The sequence below is a fragment of the Cryptomeria japonica genome, chromosome 9 (genome assembly GCF_030272615.1).
Source record: "Cryptomeria japonica chromosome 9, Sugi_1.0, whole genome shotgun sequence".
Taxonomy (NCBI): Eukaryota; Viridiplantae; Streptophyta; class Pinopsida; order Cupressales; family Cupressaceae; genus Cryptomeria; species Cryptomeria japonica.
This window is the reverse complement of record NC_081413.1, coordinates 143,820,620-143,838,794: the sequence shown is the minus strand read 5'-3', so window position 1 is coordinate 143,838,794 and position 18,175 is coordinate 143,820,620. Positions and strand designations below refer to the sequence as shown.

Genomic DNA, 18,175 nt, shown 5'->3' with positions numbered 1-18,175 from the left:
GTTACAACTAATCTGCAGAGTGAAAGTACAATTCAACAGCCTATGGAAACATCAAAATACTCATAACTCCCTCATTTTTCACCCGAATCAACTCAAATCAATCCCAATCCCCCAATATAACACTAACAACAACATCCAATCCAAACTACAACCCCAAACAACCCTTATTTAATTTGCACGCATCCCAATGCAATTTCAGAAACCCACGCCATAGGGATTTTGATTTTGTCTAGAAAAATCAATGCTCAATTAAACTTGCTAAAAACTTACACACTGTATCGCCATGGCTAGGAAGGAAGGATGAGGCGGTACCCAGAATGATGGAGTCGCTTGGTTAAGAGATGTGAGCAAAATATACTTTCAACAGTCCCACGACCAGCGACCAAAAACACTCAAATCCAACATAGAAAACTCCATAATCTGCAACTCATTCACCAATCAACAATGGGAACACAAGGACACAGCTAGGTACTATCTTGCAAGTACGAAACTGAGACCCATCTAGGAAGCCAACTTCGAAGCTCAGATTTTCAGTAGCCAAACCGGCAGCATAACAATGCAATTTTCAAAGATGTGGAAATGGGAGCCCAAATCTCATATTTATAACTTCACACACCTCAACCCCAAATGCAATCTCCTTCAATTTCAATGCGTTTCATTTGCATTTCACTCCACTACATGTGGACCCCAAATGTGGCGCCATTTCCCACAAGTCAAACCTCACGCCTAAGGCAAGGACCCACGTTACACTTTGGCAAATATTAGAGATAAGTCATAAAAAAAATATCTTTCTCAATATTTCGACATCTCTTTAATAAACATGAAATTCGCCAAGAACTTAGGAAAAATAGGCATTAATCCGAATTTTAATAAATCAATCACAAATAATCAGATTAATTAAATATTAAACCTTAGGATAAGGAAATAATATTTAATTATGTCGCAAATGACTCCCATACTGATTATTATCACAATCGGGATGAAACTGAGCTCGGACGACCACAAAACTGCTGCAGAATCAGAACCCTTGTCTACTGCCAAAAATAGAATTGTGCCACACAGCCACTTACTAAAAATAGTAAGTCGAGAACTAATGCTCAAAACAGCATGATCATCGCATCTAGAGGCAAAACATGGAGAGCTCAGTACGATAGTAACTCCAGAATGGTCATTCCCTGACTTACTAAAAATAGTAAGTCCTCGTTTCATCAATGCTGGACCCTCATTCTTCATTCCACCTAGCCTACGGGTCTCAACAACTCTGCAAGATACTGTCAGTACAATAAAGCTCCAATCTCCAATAGATAAGAAGGTACTCCAAGAAGCTACAAAACATGAAACTAAAAAACACAAGCCAAAATGAACTATTTACCAAATCTGATATAGCCTATCAGCATCACCAAAAACCAAACCAGCAGCACTGTTAAGTCCATATCTCCGTCAAAACACCTCTGAATGGCTCCAAATCATGGCGAATGGGAGTTAGGAAAGGGGCGACCAAGTACCAAACAACTAACTATGCCAAACAGTCTTCAATATTTAGGCACACTTCCCAATGTTTTTGCAGCTTGGTACGGCCTGCCTGGAGAGGGGTGATCTGTTTTAAAAATCAGGTTCTCCACAAAATATACGAAACTCAACAAGAAGGGGCGCCTAGCACATAGGAATCCAATGAGCCATTACCTAGAACGATCGGAAAATCAGGCGGTGATATATGAATGATTAACTGCTACAACCATGAACCAACCAACAACATGAAAACACTCCAAACTCATAAAACTGAAAATGCATCAATGAAATCTATATCCAAATAGCTCAATCTATCCCTTTGAATGAGAAAGTCTCTCCAATCAGCTAGATGCTATCTCTTAAGCACAAAACTGACACAAGGCTAGGAAGCTCTCAACTTCGAAGCACAAGTCTAGCACAAATTCGGTAGAACTTCTTTATAAAATATTCATGGATGCCAAAACAAGAGCCCAACACTGTTATTTATAACCTTGGTGCCTCCAAATTCAAATTCACATTCCCCCCAAATGGACACCAAACCCAAATGCAAGATCATTTAGCATTAATTTGAAATTTGCATTTCATTTCCCCTTTCTTCCCAAGTCGACCTTCATAAGGTAGCAAATATACTTTATAAAAATGTCAATAAAATATAATGGGCATCCAAGATGAATAAGTGAAATATATCACAAAACTAACTTATGACTTAAAATAATACTTTATCACCTCAAGTCATCCCCTTAAGTCATAACTAGAAATACACCACATGACTAGACCAAGGGGGCCATTAAAATTTATTAAAAATACTTTTTTCCCATGTGCTGAACAACTGCCATAGTGAATGGAAGGCCAAAAGTACTGGAAGCTGCATTGCTAGAAATAGCCTCTGAACTGGACCACTGAAACCTGCCAATAATAGCACTGCTAAAAATAGTAAGTGTCCAAATGCATTTTAACCACATTCTGAGCAGCCGTCCCAACTTACTAAAAATAGTAAGTCCAGAAAAGTCTTCAGATCTAGTTGCATGTCACACCATCGCGCAGCTCTCTGAAAACCTAGAAAAATCCATAAAAATAAGTTGTCCTCGCCCCCACTTACTAAAAATAGTAAGTGTACCAGACTCCACTGATTGCTATGCATGTACCATCATTGCAAAGCTTTCTGAAAACCCAAAAGGAATCCAGAATCAAAACTATAAAACTCCAACATGCAAGCCACCAAAACTGCCAAAGCATCCTCCTAGAAAATAGGAAACCCTAATTACTGCTCCCGACTAGCCTACGGATCTCTGGGATAGGCTAACGGCTAACTGAACTGATCACTGCTGAGAAGGGGACATTACATGAGCAAAGGTTTGACCTATCACTCGAGTTATCGTAGATCAACCAGATGGTTAGGGGACTCATTCTAAGGGGCATAGAGCTTTGCAGGGGCTCTGTGAGCTATTTTGAGAATTTACACGACAGTTCCTACTTTTTAGGGAAGTCTCTTATTTTTTAGGGAGAACTAGTAGTTGACTGGATGACCACGGAGTAGAGCAAGAGCCTTTTGAGTAGTTTTCGAAGTTTGGAGTGAGGTTCCTATTTTTTAGAGCAAATTCCTATTTTGTAGGGGGAACTGCCAGTTAGCCTACAAGACTTAGGTGGCATCGGTGACCACAGTGCTTCAGACGAAATTCAGATCCGAGTCCCAGATTGCATTTTATGAATAAATAAGGAAATATTTTCCTAAGTAATGGATTTAAATAAATTATATTAAAGTGATATTATAATCACTTTATAATAAAATAACTTATAATAAGTTGGCCCCCTTTTTCCTAGGTGTTTGAGGCATAAAATGTTGTAATAAAAAGGGGAAAACATTATAATAGTAAAATATAATGCCTAAGGGGTCAATTTTTAAAGAAATGCATAGATTTTATTAAAAATAATAAGTTGAAAATATGGAAACCCTAAAAGTGACGACCTAGGGTTTGGAGTTTTTATTATAAAGATAATATGATTGGTTTGCTTTCTTAACCATTTTGTGTACTTTCTTTATTAACATATGCATTTCTAATTGCTTCAGATTCCTCATCAAATTGTCATCAAATCATTTGGTTTCAATTGCATCACTTTATTATAAAGATAATACAAGGAGCTTTCTCAAAATCAACGATATGTGATGAGGTTCAGTTTGGGGACATCACAAAGCTTTGATGCCTTTCCTAGGCATGCCGCATAAATGGGATTTCACTTGACTATATGAACTTGAATATCTCACATACCCTTTGTAAATCCAAATATACCCCCCACCAAGATATTTGAATATCAATTTTGTCTCTCTGGAAAGCTTTTAGTACAAGGGAGGGCAGAACTATTCACCAATATGTTACTATGATCTGCTGAAGATGTGGCATCAATATCGACATGTTGACACTAGCATATTATTGTCCATCAATCAGACATAATTAATACATCCAATATTATTTTAAGTTGTATATCACGATTTTTATTATTTATTTCTGAAAAAAAAAAGAATAAAATTGCATATTTTCCTTTTTTCTTTATAAACATCCACACTCAAATGCGTCCATGACATATTTCAGCCTTGGGTCTGTGACAAACCGTTGTCCCTATATATATCGTGGTAACTTAGTGTGCAACTTCACGACTATTAATCTTGGGTATAGAATTATTCTGCATTTAACATAATATATGTGATTTAATGAAAAACATTGTAGATAAAATATTTCTAATATTCTTTAGAATTATCTTGGTTCCTTTTTCTAAAGTGCACTGAATTCTCCAGTCAGTTTTAATTATTTAACTGATTGTTGGATCTTATTGCCTATATGTTTTGTAGGATAGGACGACCTCCTATAACTGTTGTAGTCACAAACAATCATGGAGGTGGAATTTTTAGTCTTCTTCCAATTGCAGATACAGCACCCAGAACAGTATTTAGAAATTTCTTCTCAACACCACATGATGTCTCGATAAGCAAACTGTGCCTTGCACACCGGTAATTTTCTTTATGGTTATTTGCCTTAATAAATAGCATAATGTGCATGTAGTGTGTTTTCTGTTTTTTCAAGTTCACAGATATCTTGGACATTAAGGAGAGGACAAGATATAGATGTAGGTTTATAGTAGTAAATTAGTAATGATACTGATATATATCACCATCTCATTGTCAGAAAAGCTACTCTATGATGCAAGTATCTTTGTGACTTGATATGTCTTTTTCTTAAAGAAATCAGCTACTACCATAAGATTAGGAGAATTTATTTAGTTAGATTGACTGATACATAGATGCTGCAGCTATTAGATTTTCAAATTTCTATTGGTAAACATTTTTATTTTTTTGTTTTTTACTCCTTTATACTATCTATAGCTAACAAGATTTCTCAATAAGAATGTGATGACAAGTTGGCTTTTATGTTATTTCTATTGTGAATTGTGAAAAGATTTTGTAATTAACAAATCACATACACCCAGGTCAAATGGGATGAGTTCAAGTGATAAATCATCAGGGCTTCCATAATAGAGATCTATTTGCTCAAATCGTCAAGTGCATATTGTGTGCTTTAAATGTACAAATGTTGAATTGGGTTAATTGTCACACATCCAAGTGTGGATGTAGCATACCCAAGGGGTGAGGCTAGGTGCAAGTCTCGGGTAAATTTGACGAAAGATATGACCATCGGTATTATATATGTCACAATTAAAACATTTTGTTCGTTTGATTGAGTTTTGGTAGAAGTGAGGGCTTTGTTGTGCGTTATACACACCATATCCCTGTCCTTTTGACAGGGAACCCCATTTTGCTTACCCTTGGTGGAAGGAGAAGAAAAACGTCGAACTTAGTTCAATCGTGCAAAAGCCCCATCAACCCCGAGTTCCATAGAAGCCAAAATCGTGAATTTCATCCAAAATCGGCCTAAAAGCCAGAAATATTAGACAAAACTCTCCAACCGGCTTCTAAGACCAAAATTCAAAGGTCAAAAACTCTTAAATCGGCCTAAAGGGTCGAAGAGAAGGAAAGGTCTCAAAAATCGACCTTCTGGGCCAAAATTTGAAACAAAAATTCAAAACCGGTCTTTTTACCCAAAGTGCAAAGTCATTAGAAGCTAAAATCGGCCTAGAAGGCTAAAATGAGAACTCAAAGTTGGCTTTCAAAGTTCCTATCTAACCCGAAATCATTAAAACAAAATGGCCCAGTGGGCCCAAAAGCGAAAATCGCCATTTTTAAAATGAAAACCCTAAGTTAGGTGAGTGTTCTCCCATTTCGTTCAAAGGGCTGAAGTTTCTAACGCAATGCAAAGTTGCGCCATCTTCCCCATTCAGCCAAAAACTTAAGAAAGTAAAATCGCACAATATTCGCAGAATGCCTGAAGTTCACCTTCCATTTCTCTCAGAACCCCTCAAAAGGCCGAAAAGTTCCCCATGGGTGTCGTGCAAGGTCATTCGGGCTAAGTGCGAAGTGAGGGAGACATTTTCGGATGCCTTCATATCGCCCCTGCAATCCCATAGTAAATAAACTCGGCATTCTTTTTTTCGGATTTCACAGTGCAAAGAGGGAAAACAAAATCGCGCAAAATGCTAAAAATGGCTGAAATTTGAAGGATGGGCGTTTGAAGCCAAAAGGGAATCATCTTTCAAAACCATCCAAACCCCGAAATTCATCCAGCAGACGTTCGATGTTTTGCAAGCCAAAACTCCCAAAATCGGCTTGTAAGCCGAAAAGCACAAACCAAGTCACACCCGATATCCTCTAACAGGCCCAAAAACCCGTAGAGCCCTAAGCCGCACATTTCAAGCTAAAAAGCTGAAAATAAATGAGTTCAAATCACAAATTAGGCCTATAGTCTGAAAATGGAAAGAAAACGTCTAAATTCGCCAAACGACCTTGTCAGCTGAAAATGAAACAAGAGAGGACCAATCATGCACTTTAGCTAGTTAGGCTGAAAACTCCAAAAGGGTCTTTTTGGCCGAAAATAATGAAGAAAATAAAGTCGCACATTTAAATAAAGTGACCGGATTTTTTGTAAGGAAAGAAGACATTTGTTTTCAGAATTGATATCTCACATTTTGGGTGAAATGGCCGAAATTCAAGTGGAGTTTTTTTTTACATAGCTAAAATCTCTCACTTTGGCTCAAGAGCCTAAAATCAACAAAAGGGGCGTTCTAACCAAGAGGGAAGTAATTAAGACCAAGAGGCCAAAGGTGGAAATTCGGGGTTTTTAGTAAGTGTGCGAGCTCCATGGTATAAAGCAAAATCATCTCCATTTCCGCTGAAGTAAACCCAAGCCCTTTAGGGAATCGATGAAATGTGAAATACGGGGAAGGCGCTTTAGAAATAAACTTGCAAAGTGCCTCTCAAGGCCGAATTTCTCCCCTTGGTCGCAAAATAAGTGCAAAGATATAAAGTTAATGGTCGAATTTCACTGTCAGAGAGGAGACGTTTGAGCGTCTTTCTCCTTCGCCAACTAGAGGCTCGACATTACCTAAATAGAATTTAATATGATTGTTAATTTCATTTATTTAATTTTCAAGGTGATTATTAAATTGGAATTCATTGTTTGCAGATCGGTGATGTTGAGAGAGGCTAAGGAGTCAACCTAAAACGCAAAGTGAAGAGCTGATCGTGATCAAAGCCCCAAGCGCTGCCAATGAAGAGTGCACCTCAGAAGGATAAAGACGAAGCACGAGGAAGCGCGCCATCGAACCACAAAGTTGAAGTCCATCACCAAGATTGAAGACGAAGAACACATAGAATGCTCAAAATTTGTATTCTCAGAAGGATACATTGCTGCATTTAATTCGAGCAGTTTAGTTTCTAAAAATTGAAATTGTTTATTGTAAAAGAACTGCCTGTGGGTCCCATTCAAGATATTTTGAAACAAAGGGGAAACAGGTCAGTTGTGGACAGTTATGTCTAACTGCCAAATTGACTAAATTAAAGCCAAATAGTGGTAGGTAGTTGGATAGTGGTTGGGTGGATAACTAAGAATTGAGTTGGCATGGGTTAAGGCTGCCAGCTTCTAGAAGGCAGATTAGGGCCCTTGGATGCAGTCAATCTTGGCCAACGGTTTGAATTGTAAAATCTATAAAAGGCAGAGGCCTTGCTTTTGTAAAGGGTTAGATTTTTAGGCAGTTAGATCATTAGATTCCAGTTAGATAGTTAGAGTTTTTGTAGAAGGTTAGAATTTAGTAGTTAGGAATAGAGTAGAAATGCTGTAGAAATTGTTGTAATGGCAACTAAAGCAAATATATGAACATTGAAATATGGTGTTTGTTTTCTTTTGTTTGCATGGTTTGCTTCAGCTAATTAATTTTAGAGTTCATTGATTTTAATGACAAAATGTGGGGGGGTATTTGATGCATTTCTGGTTCATACCATTGGTGGCCCACTAATTGTAGGGCACTGTGCATGGTTAGTGTTGACGTGTCTAAAGTCGCAAAACTACGACTTCATCCAGCCAACACAGAATAGAATACTAAAAATCCTATCCTCTCTTGAGATAAGGAGATCCCTAATGCTGTTTTAAATTGATCAATGGGGATGACCTCAAGGTTTCGGTTGTTAGGTCTTGACTGGAGGATAGCTTAGCAGTTGATGTGTTTTGCTGGAAACACAAAGGGGACTTACGGTGAGACGAAATTGGTTTCGCATAGGTTCCCTAAAATCTTACAGTCCTATTTCATCTTATTTGCTTTTAATTGATGCTACTTCAGCTTGACTTGCGGGTTTTGTTTTTAATAAAAAAGGGAAAAAGGGGGGAATAAGGATAAAGAGTAAATAAGAACAACTAGCTAACTTAACTAAGACAACATATTTGAACGCAAAGATGGAAATCTTAAAATAACCAGAAACTACTTTGCCAGCTGATTAGCACAACTAGGTAAAAACCAATGCAATCATCTAGGAATTTTGAATTTTCAAGCTGCTAAATACAAATGCTGGACTCTTACACCCACTCATTCAAATCTAACAACTGAACTAGCACAAAATTGGGCTCACAGACTAACCATGCAGAGGGAATAATAATCAACTATTTCCAAATGGTATGAACCAAGATTTCCATCAAATACATGCATAAACAAACTGTCTAAAAAGTAAATACAGTCGCAGAAATATAAAATAGATGGAGAAGAGGACCATGCACTCACAGTAAAAAAGACAGCTTTAACATCCGTTAAAATATGTATACATTTTGCCAGAGTTTTTGCAACAATCCTTAACTTTCTGCCTGAAATAAAGGAGAAACTAACTCCTTTATATAGAGTTCTCAAAATGAATTAATGGCTAAGATTAAACTTAGACAAGTGGGCCAGATTCATCCTCTAATTAAAACTGCCCATACCCATAAATGGGAGGCAAAATATCAACAACAACGAAAAGGGGAATCAATAACTACCAAATAAAGCTGCTCCAAAAAGTGCACATGCACGGAGCTCAAAATTTACAATAGCTTTGGTAGTTAGGAAAGAACTTTATGTCTGAAAAGTGTACTTTAGATTTTTAAAAAAAATAAACTTTTTCAGAAAGCACTTTTCCCTTCCCCGAGGTAGACTCTATTTTCACAAATTCGACCTCGTCGCATAATTATTCTCCCCAGATATCCCGATCTGTTGCACGCTCTACCCGAACGTAGTCCTGGAATCTTAGGCACAACTCGAACAGTTTGGTTGTTGGTGGCATAGGAGGATTAAACATTTTATACTGAATACCCTCTAGGAGGCTATCTACATTCTCCAGCTCTTCTCTCCAGTATGATCTATGATTCTCAAAACACAATATATCTGCCTGTAGCCCACTAGCAAATTCCAGGTCCTCCATGGAGTAGGTGACTTTGGTTTTCAGCCTGTCGTCCCACTATGGTTGCACCTCATTATCTATCATACCACTTTTCCAGCCAGGGACCATTGATCTAAGGATCTTTTCACCAAGATCCTTCACGTTTGACAAAGCGTCATCGCACTTATCTTGCATTTTGTTGATATTATCCTTCATGTCGTTCTTCATGCTGAGAATCCAATACCAGTCTTTGAAGGTATTGACATGATAGGGATGTCGGATAATATCAAGTGTGGGGATTTGAGTGCAGTTCCAAAATAGAGCCGTTATGAGGGGTAATGCCTTGGCAATCGCCTCATGAGCGTTATAACATTCTTTCCTCAGCTTACACATTTTGATAAGAGTGGATTCCCTATGGAGAGCCATTTCTCACACATCTTTGAAGATTTTCTCTCCTTTTTGCTTAATGCCTTGAATCCATTCCCTGACAGCCTTGGCGGTATCACGCACTCCATCAAATTCAGCTGTGGTCCTTTGTGTTAATACCAATGGGGGAACATGGGATTTAGCGACATGCTGCAGCGGCCTCAGCAGGTGATCTATGTACCCTTCAGCTTGCTCAGCACAAGCGTGATACACATCTCTCTCAGCGGTCATTTCGTCGAGCTGTCTGAGCATATTCTGCACGGAATCTCTGAACTCTTCCCTCTCCTGCTCTTTGGTGGCTCGCCCTATTGGGATGGTCACAACACTGTAATCAGCTAATGCAAACTTATCTGCTGGCTTATCTGTAGGTGGGGTGGCAATATGAATTGTGCAGTTCCTTTGCTTATCCTTAGTGATCCTGGAGTACGTCCTGGGCTTTTTCTTACCTTTGGATTTTATTTATCCTATTTGAGGGAAGATATCCTTCGGGTTAATAGGTGGCTTGACGGTTGCCTTTCGCTGCGCACGAGCAATTAGCCAGTCCTGAGGGATGGTCTGTCTAGATATAATTGCCAGATTCCCACTCTGTTCTTTGGAGGCTTTAGCTGGCTAACTGCCTACCTGCAATTGATCGGTCATAGAAGGAACAAATGCAGTATCCAATCCCTTACTCGTGGCTGGGTTCTCTCCTACCTCGCTGAACAATTGTCGGGTATCCTCCTGTGATGGTTGCTCTTTAGTTTTGTCGGGTTCCTTAGTCTCATCCCCCCATTGTTCTCCCTCAACAATGGTGTCATCCTTGCCGCCGCTATTCAATCGCAATTCATGCCTACTTCCCTGTGTGAGCTCATGCTTACCAGTCTCTTGATTAGGTGCAATCTCTCCCCCTTCAGCCTGATTTCCAAGTTCATCGGAGGCAACGACCCTTACCTCTGCTTCTTGCTTACTTTGTGTCTGAGGATTATTTGCCTCGAATGCATCAATATCACTCTGTGAAGGCGGAGCGGGTATGTAGTTAAGTTCAACCACATCATCCTCCGAACTGGGGTCCCTAGATGATGAACTAACCTTCGGCCTCCTGATGGGGATCTTTTCTCTCCTTGTTCTTTTTGATGTTTGAGTCCCTCTATTGACTCTTGCCTTCCTCTTTTTTTCAGGTTTCTCAACCTCTTCCTTTGGCGCGCTTGAGGTTCCTTCATCCTCCGAAGACTGGGAATCGAGACTACCCATTAGATTGTATGTAAATTGGGTCCCTTCATGGGTCACTCTCTCGATTTGTTGGGATAGCCAGTAATCGGTATACCTCCTTGGAGATTCGATAACTGCCTCAAAATCTGTGATTGGGTCTTGAGTCGAATCAATGTCTAGCAAGAGGTTCTTAGCTGCCACAAATTCTCGGACTTGCAAGCAATTACCATAATCCGTTACTTGATCTGGGACCTAGCGGTACTCATAAAGCCACATATGCTTAACACACAACCTAGAATATTCACATCATCTATCATGTCCCCTCTTTAGTTTGTCTAGTAGAGACATGTGAGTTAGCCTATTATGGGGGTCTCGTAGGCTGGCAGTGGTGGATAGAGACTCACACAGGGTATTCAATATCCGGAGTTGGTGTTTCAGGGTGTGGGATGTTGGGAGCAGTTCCTTGATTTTAGGGAGATTCCCTACTTTTTAGGAGGTTGTGGCAATTTCCATATTTGAGGTTCCACGGGACCATACCATGGTTTCAGTTTCAGGAAGATTGGGTGTGTTTCCTAGTTTCTAGGAGCATCCCTAGATTTTAGGGATGGGACTACCAGTTGGCCCATCTTGTCCGGCATCAACCACAGATAGGTGACAAAGTCAGATTCATGTTTGGTTGGTTATTTTGGGCTATTATTGGATCTATGTAAATATTTTAATATATTTAAATATTTCCTAAGTTAGCGATTAAATAAATTAAAATAAAGCTATGTATATAGCAATTTCGGAGTAATAAGGGGTTTTTCGCTTCATCTGGTTTGATATGCCTATAAGTTATAGCTCGTTGGAAAGGTCTTGAACTTTGCTACATGATTCTCACCTCCCAGAGTCTTTTTGGATGCTTGAAGCTATTTTTTCCCAATAAAGTGATATTTTTCTATAGTTTGACGTCGTAATTGGGAAAGTGTCACTTTAATTATAAAGCGCAAGCTTTTTTATTCTTTAGTGTTCGACTTGCAAAGGGAAAGGAGTTATAAGGAGATGGAAACCTAATTGATAGCATCTTTGATCATTTTGAAACTTGCGAATTTGGGAATTGGTCTGGAAGAGTGATTTTGGTCTGGGATGTAAACCCCAGGTCTGAACTTGCTGGGACGTGTTGACGTGTTTTTTATGACGGCGTCCAACACAAAATAAAGTTGCCCAACGGTCACTTCACTCTCTCTTGATCAAAGTACGATTGCATGCTGATATAGTAGGAGAAACAAACAACCGACTCCAAGGTTCCTTTTATGCTGTGGATGTGACTAAGTTGGCCGATGTGATTGCTGGTAATCCAAGGGGCCTTACGTATGTTGAAGCAATCTATGCAAGCTTGAGAATTTATTGAAAGTTTTAGATTTTCGGATTATGAAATATGCAGAATGTAAATAGGAATAGGGTAGAGGGAAACTAAACTAAAGGTAATCTAATCCTAGGAACAAGGAGACGGGATAAACTTGTGAAAAATCCAACCGCGCTTTGCTTCGCCAGCAAAGCACAACTTACATGAAGGCGGTGCAATCTTCAAGGGGAGTGCTAAAGATTTTCAAATTGTCAAAAGAAACCATCAGATAGAACAATCTCTTCTAACAATTGAAGTTGAACATACACTTATAACGAGGCTCAGACTAACTTTGCACGGCATGCAACAATCAGCTGCACACCAAAAGTATGAGCAGGAATTTGGCAACAAGCGATCCTATCAAATCCAGTTCATCTAATTGCATGGAAACAAATTTAATCTATGAAGAGAACGAGACCATGCGAGTTTCGAAACAACACAAGAACACACCAACAACTGAACAATGTATTAAGTGTTTGCTTCAAAAACTCTTAGCAACAATCTCTGACTATAGTCTCTCCTCATTACAAATGAGGGGGTCACCCCCTTATATAGGCCTCAAGCCCAAATTACATGCAAAACCCTAATTAGGGTTTGCCCAAAAGATTCTCCACACATGATGCAACAAGGTGGGAATCTGCATTAAATAACCCATTATGCCCACTTACAATAAATTTAAAAGGGCCTAAAATAGCGCCCATGATGATGATCATGCTCGGAATATAACTGACGTCGTCATAAATACCCATCACTCTTCAAGCGACTGCGACATGCAAAAAGAATCCGTCATAAAACCATTATGAGGGGATGACATGCAAGAAGATTCCCTTATCCTGTGGTGGCATGCGTTGATTGGTCCCGCGCCTAGTTAATGTTCTCTTCAGCCATAAATACACCATCATGGTTCAGTCAAAAGACTTTCGTCCAAAAACGGACGACCATTATCTCGCTCATTAATGGCGTAAGTAATGAACCTATCGACAACGGCTTCCAATTCTTCGATGGAGACACTTGGCACATTCTCGATGTTGAATTCTATCAAGGCAATCTCCTCTTCACTTCTAGAAAAGAAACTTTCCCAATCCGTCATAGCTTCCTGTGTTTTCTTCATCATATCGGAGAATGAAGAAACATTTGCAAAATGTTCTTTGGGAAACGAACCGACGAAGAAGAAATCATGCAACTGGGATTTCAAAGAATTCACTGTTATTCCCCCGTCGTTGAGTTTCCTCGAAAATAAAGCTTCCATGGCACTGAGGATTTCTTCCTGTATCCCTCTGATGGATTCCTTCAAGGTGACGGAATCAATGCTGAATTTATCAAGGGTGTTCTTCCCTGAACATATGGCATAGAACCATCGGGGAAAGTCGTAGGCTTCATTCTCCTGGATTACTTTCCCGTCTACCAGTGTGTGCCTTGGAGTCCTCATCAGAGCCCTGAGTTGGGAAATGGTTAAGTCTTGGTAGACATCAACATCTTCCCATAGTCCTTCCGTCGTTTCCAATCTACTTAGGAGGGCCACGAACCTTGAATGGAGCTGAGCTAGATCTTCTACAAATTTCCTTGCCTCAGCATAAACATCCTCGATCCATTCTCGGGAATTCTGTGCCATTGCCTTTGTAAGTTCCGCATCGTCAATTACTTCCTTAGGAAGGAAGGGAGGGGGAGTGGATGAAGGACCTGCTTCCCTGAGGGGTTTCTTGAAACTCCTGACATACTCGCATAGAAGTTCGTTTTCCTCCTTCAGCCGTTTACACTTTGCTTTTGTTTTCAGCAATTTCTCCTTCATGGCAAAGGAAGAATCATCGAAATCTCCCATTACTTGACCGGTGGAAGCATGGCCAAGATCCACCTGGCTGATGACGTAATCTTCCTGCCTGATCTCGCTCCTATCCTTATCCATAGCAGGTTCAGCAATGTGCAAGGTCCGGGCTCCGGATTCTTCCTTGACTACCTTGGAAAACTTCCGGGGGGCCTTCCTTTCCAGTGGTTGATCCATCCTCTTCAATAATTCTTCTAGTTCCTGAGCAGGGTTGGGCTCCCCTCTTGCTTCATTTCCCAATCTGCCTACCAACCAATTTGGCGGGGGGATGGAATGGTTGTACTCCCCTGCATGCTCCCGCTCTTGAGATTCCTCTTCCATTTCGCCAGGGATAGTCTCTATGAAATTATCCTGGCGAACTTCTTCCAAGCGCGGGGAAACCTCTTGCCTCTGACTTCTTGGCTGATGACGGCCCTGTGAAGCATTGATGCTAAGTACATCAGGTGTTGGAACGTTTCCTGGAAGTGGGCTCGCGAGATGTGGGAACATTTCTACTTCTTGTACGCTCACGGAGCTGACTGGTGAATGTTCCCTTCCTGTCCTCGTTCTCTTTTGTGGAGGCTCCTCCTGCTGGGCTTCCTGCTGAACCTCGCACGGGATTTCCTGTTGAGCATCCTTCGTCTTTGTTATTCTTGGCCTCTTTGGGGCACTTTTTCCTTTGTCTATCCAGGCCTCTCTTCCTGCCTGACCTTGTGAAGAGTCTTCAGTTGCCTCGCTGTGAGAATCCAGATTTCCCATCAGCTGGTATTTCAGAGGGACATGGTTTTCAACCAACTTTCTTGTCTGCCTATCAATCCAGTGCTTAGTGAATTTTAGCACTGGCCTAGCCAAAATGTTCAAATTATCTACCTCAGGCTCCGACCAATCTAGCAACAGGATAGGTTGATCTTTTATCCTCTCGAATTCGGGTTGCATCAAATCTGAGTCTTCCTTTACCTGATCTGACACCTGATGGATCTCACTTATTCTGATGGTGTCGAGCGACAGTCTAGAGTGCATTCTTCTCCGGACCTCAAAGTCATCCTCGACACCGGTCCAGTAATCCTCCAAGTGAAATCTGTGTATGAATTTGACACCGACAACCTTCCTGATTTGGCTGTAAGGATCATATTGGGCCCTCGAAGTGTAAAATGTTAGTCGGTAGAATGCCAACTCGCTTGCTACACTTTCAGCGGCCTCCAATCCTGGGCATATCTCCATGAAATCTCCCAAGACAACTGGAAATTCAATAGACTGCTTCTTCTTCTTCTGCAGCTGATCGTAGGCAGTCAGTTGCCTCATGAGCTCGAGTAGTATAAGCTTATCTGACGGATATTGAGGCAATTTGTAAGATTGGAAGGAGAAACCCTGTGTCCTGATGTAGGTGAACTTGGGGAACTGCAAGAATGCGGCGCCATACTTCTGGAGCAAAGCACTTGCTTGCGGGGACAACCTCATGTGCAACTTATTTTGCATAAGTCATGTCAGATACATGGTGAAGGTGTCATTCGCCAACTTGTAGGAATTCACGTGTTGGAGATGTAGTTGAGGATAACATTCATGCACCTTTAGCTGAGCTGGCCCGCAGCCCATGATTCCTCTTGCTGGCAGCCTGTCGAATCCACCTCTTCGTGCCAACATATAGAATAGGTAGGAACTCATGAAAAAGGACTGAGACTTTTTCTCCTGTAGGTTCTTCAATTGTTCGTGCAAGTAGTGGCTGATCAATCGAGCCCAGTCAATCAATGTATTAGAATTCATGATCTCGCCAATGTGGAAGAACATCCAAGGCTCGAAGTTCACCGTGTGCGAGCATCCCATTACTCTGCTCAACATTTTTATCATGTCCACATATTCTTGCTTGAACTCGAAGATTTTGAGAGTTTTGGGCATCTTGGACATGTGTACTCTAGGTTTCAGCAGCCATTGCTTGTTGATCAAATCAACAGACCTAGTGGGGCCTGCTTCATAGACTGCTTGGGCTCCGCTGCTAGTCCTGTTTGTCATGGAGTAATGTGAAGGGATTCCGAAGGCTTCACCAATCGCCTCTGGAGTCAATGTTGCCAGTAACTTGCCATCTGGTGTTGAGATCGTCTTCCGCTCCAGATTGTAACGTGCTGCACATTCCAAGACTAGATCTGGGCATTGAATGGCGGGAGGAAAGCCAGCTGCTGCAACTATTCCGCTTCTCACAATCTTGACAGCTGTCGGAGATGGATTGTGTCCTGCAGTTCCAAACATTCTTATCTTGAATGCAGCCCATTTGAGTGTGCCGAAGTTGGTATCACTGATCTCTTCCCATGTTGAATTCAACCGAGAATGGGGGAGAAAACCGATCATTGCTTGCCTGGAGATAGTAGCTGTCCTGCTAGTTTCCGCCATCCTGGGAATATTTCAAAATGATGAAATAGAGACTAAGTATAAAAAACTTTTCACTTCACTCTTCCTTTCCCGAATCTCGCACGTGAAAAATGAAATGTTTTTTCCAACTTATATAAAATTCTCAAGAGGCGTCAAATTAGTAACTGCATTTATGGCGCGTCATACTTTCCTTAATTATTATGACATGCAAGGCAGTTTCCCATGCATGTGAGTCCGGAATTAGAACCTTCCTTAAATGCTCCCAGTCACGCGTCATGTTTTGGAAGATTCCTCCCGCCAACTCGTTGATTCCATACTTTCCAATTTTGGAGGGAGATTGCAAGATCTTTCTCGGGATTTGCTCAATTCCACTCCGACTTGTCATCTCGTGCCGTCGAAGGAACTTTCCCAGCTTTTCTCCATATCCCTATTTTTTAGGGATCTTCCTAATTTTTAGGAGTCAGGTTCATTGGATGGGGAATTTCGTCTCGATTCTGAATCTATAAAATTTTCCATATTTGGTCGGGATTTGGTGTCTAAAAATAGCATAGTTGAAAATTCGCCCGAGGGGAATTTCTGGTTTTAACCTTCCTTGACTCCTTGGATTCCGTGCCTTAGGCAAAATTTCAAATTCTCTACTTGGGTGAAATTTTACCACGCCAAGGATTCATGAATTTTCCACTTGTGAATGCCTTCATGATTTCAGTGCCCCAGACCTGACCTGGGTGCATTTTCACTCTGTCCATGGAGAGGCGGAAAATTGCATTGTGAATGCTTTCTTGGTTTTAGCGCCCCAGGCCTGACCTGGGCGCATTTTCACTCTGTCCATGGAGAGGCGAAAAATTGCACTTGTGAATGCCTCCTTGGTTTTAGCGCCCTAGACCTGACTTGGGGGCATTTTTGCTATGTCCATGGAGAGGTGGAAAATTGCAGTTGTGAATGCATTCTTGGTTTCAGCGCCCTAGACCTAACTTGGGCGCATTTTCACCTGTCCATGGAGAGGCGGAATATTGCAGTTGTGAATGACTTCTTGGTTTCAGCGCCCCAGACCTGACTTGGGCGCATTTTTGCCCTGTCCATGGAGAGGCGGAATTTCCTGCTTGTGAATGACTTCCAGACTTAGAATATTTTGACCTTCCACTTTAGGGATGATTCTTCAGATTTAGCCATTTTAGACCCCTGCCTGTCTGCTTTCAACTTTCCAGATTTAGAAGTGATTGTGCATGTTGACTCTCTGTTGCCTGCTAGCCTGATCCTGCCACAAATAGACTTTCCCAAAATAGAAACTTTTTAAAATGTCAAAGTTAGAGCCCAAGACAGGGCATAGGATGACTTACTAAAAATAGAAATTTACTAAAAATAGAAATTACTAAAAATAGTAAGTTTGATTTTTGGCAAAATGGCGACATTCTGGGACTCAGAAAAATCCCTAAAAAATAGGGACTTTCTAAAAATAGAAAGTTACTCCGTTTGGGCTCAAATTTTGCTGGGAGGTCCCCTGAAGGGTCCTGACTCCAGTTGTATGCTTAGTTTTTCCAAAACCCTAACAGGAACCCCTAAAATCTAGGACAGAAGGCAAAACCCTAGAAAAAGGACAAAACAGGCCCTAGACCTCACAGAATTTGCTTGACAGAGAAGCAGATTAACCTCAACTGACTCCCAAACACCTGTAACGCGGAGAGATTGAAGAGATTGCCACTAACACACACAAAACGAAAGCCAA

The 18,175-nt window shown here is 40.8% G+C and overlaps 1 protein-coding gene across 7 annotated transcripts in view; it reads left to right on the top strand.

The window, feature by feature from the left end:
* Positions 1 to 18,175, top strand: part of LOC131059381 (protein PHYLLO, chloroplastic) — a 342,343-nt gene that overhangs the window by 199,831 nt on the left and 124,337 nt on the right. For all 7 annotated transcript variants that reach the window (XM_057992608.2, XM_057992601.2, XM_057992594.2 and 4 more), the window contains one exon: positions 4,355 to 4,513. In XM_057992608.2, the coding sequence (XP_057848591.2) occupies positions 4,355 to 4,513 (159 nt within the window). The remainder of the gene's footprint in view (positions 1 to 4,354; positions 4,514 to 18,175) is intronic.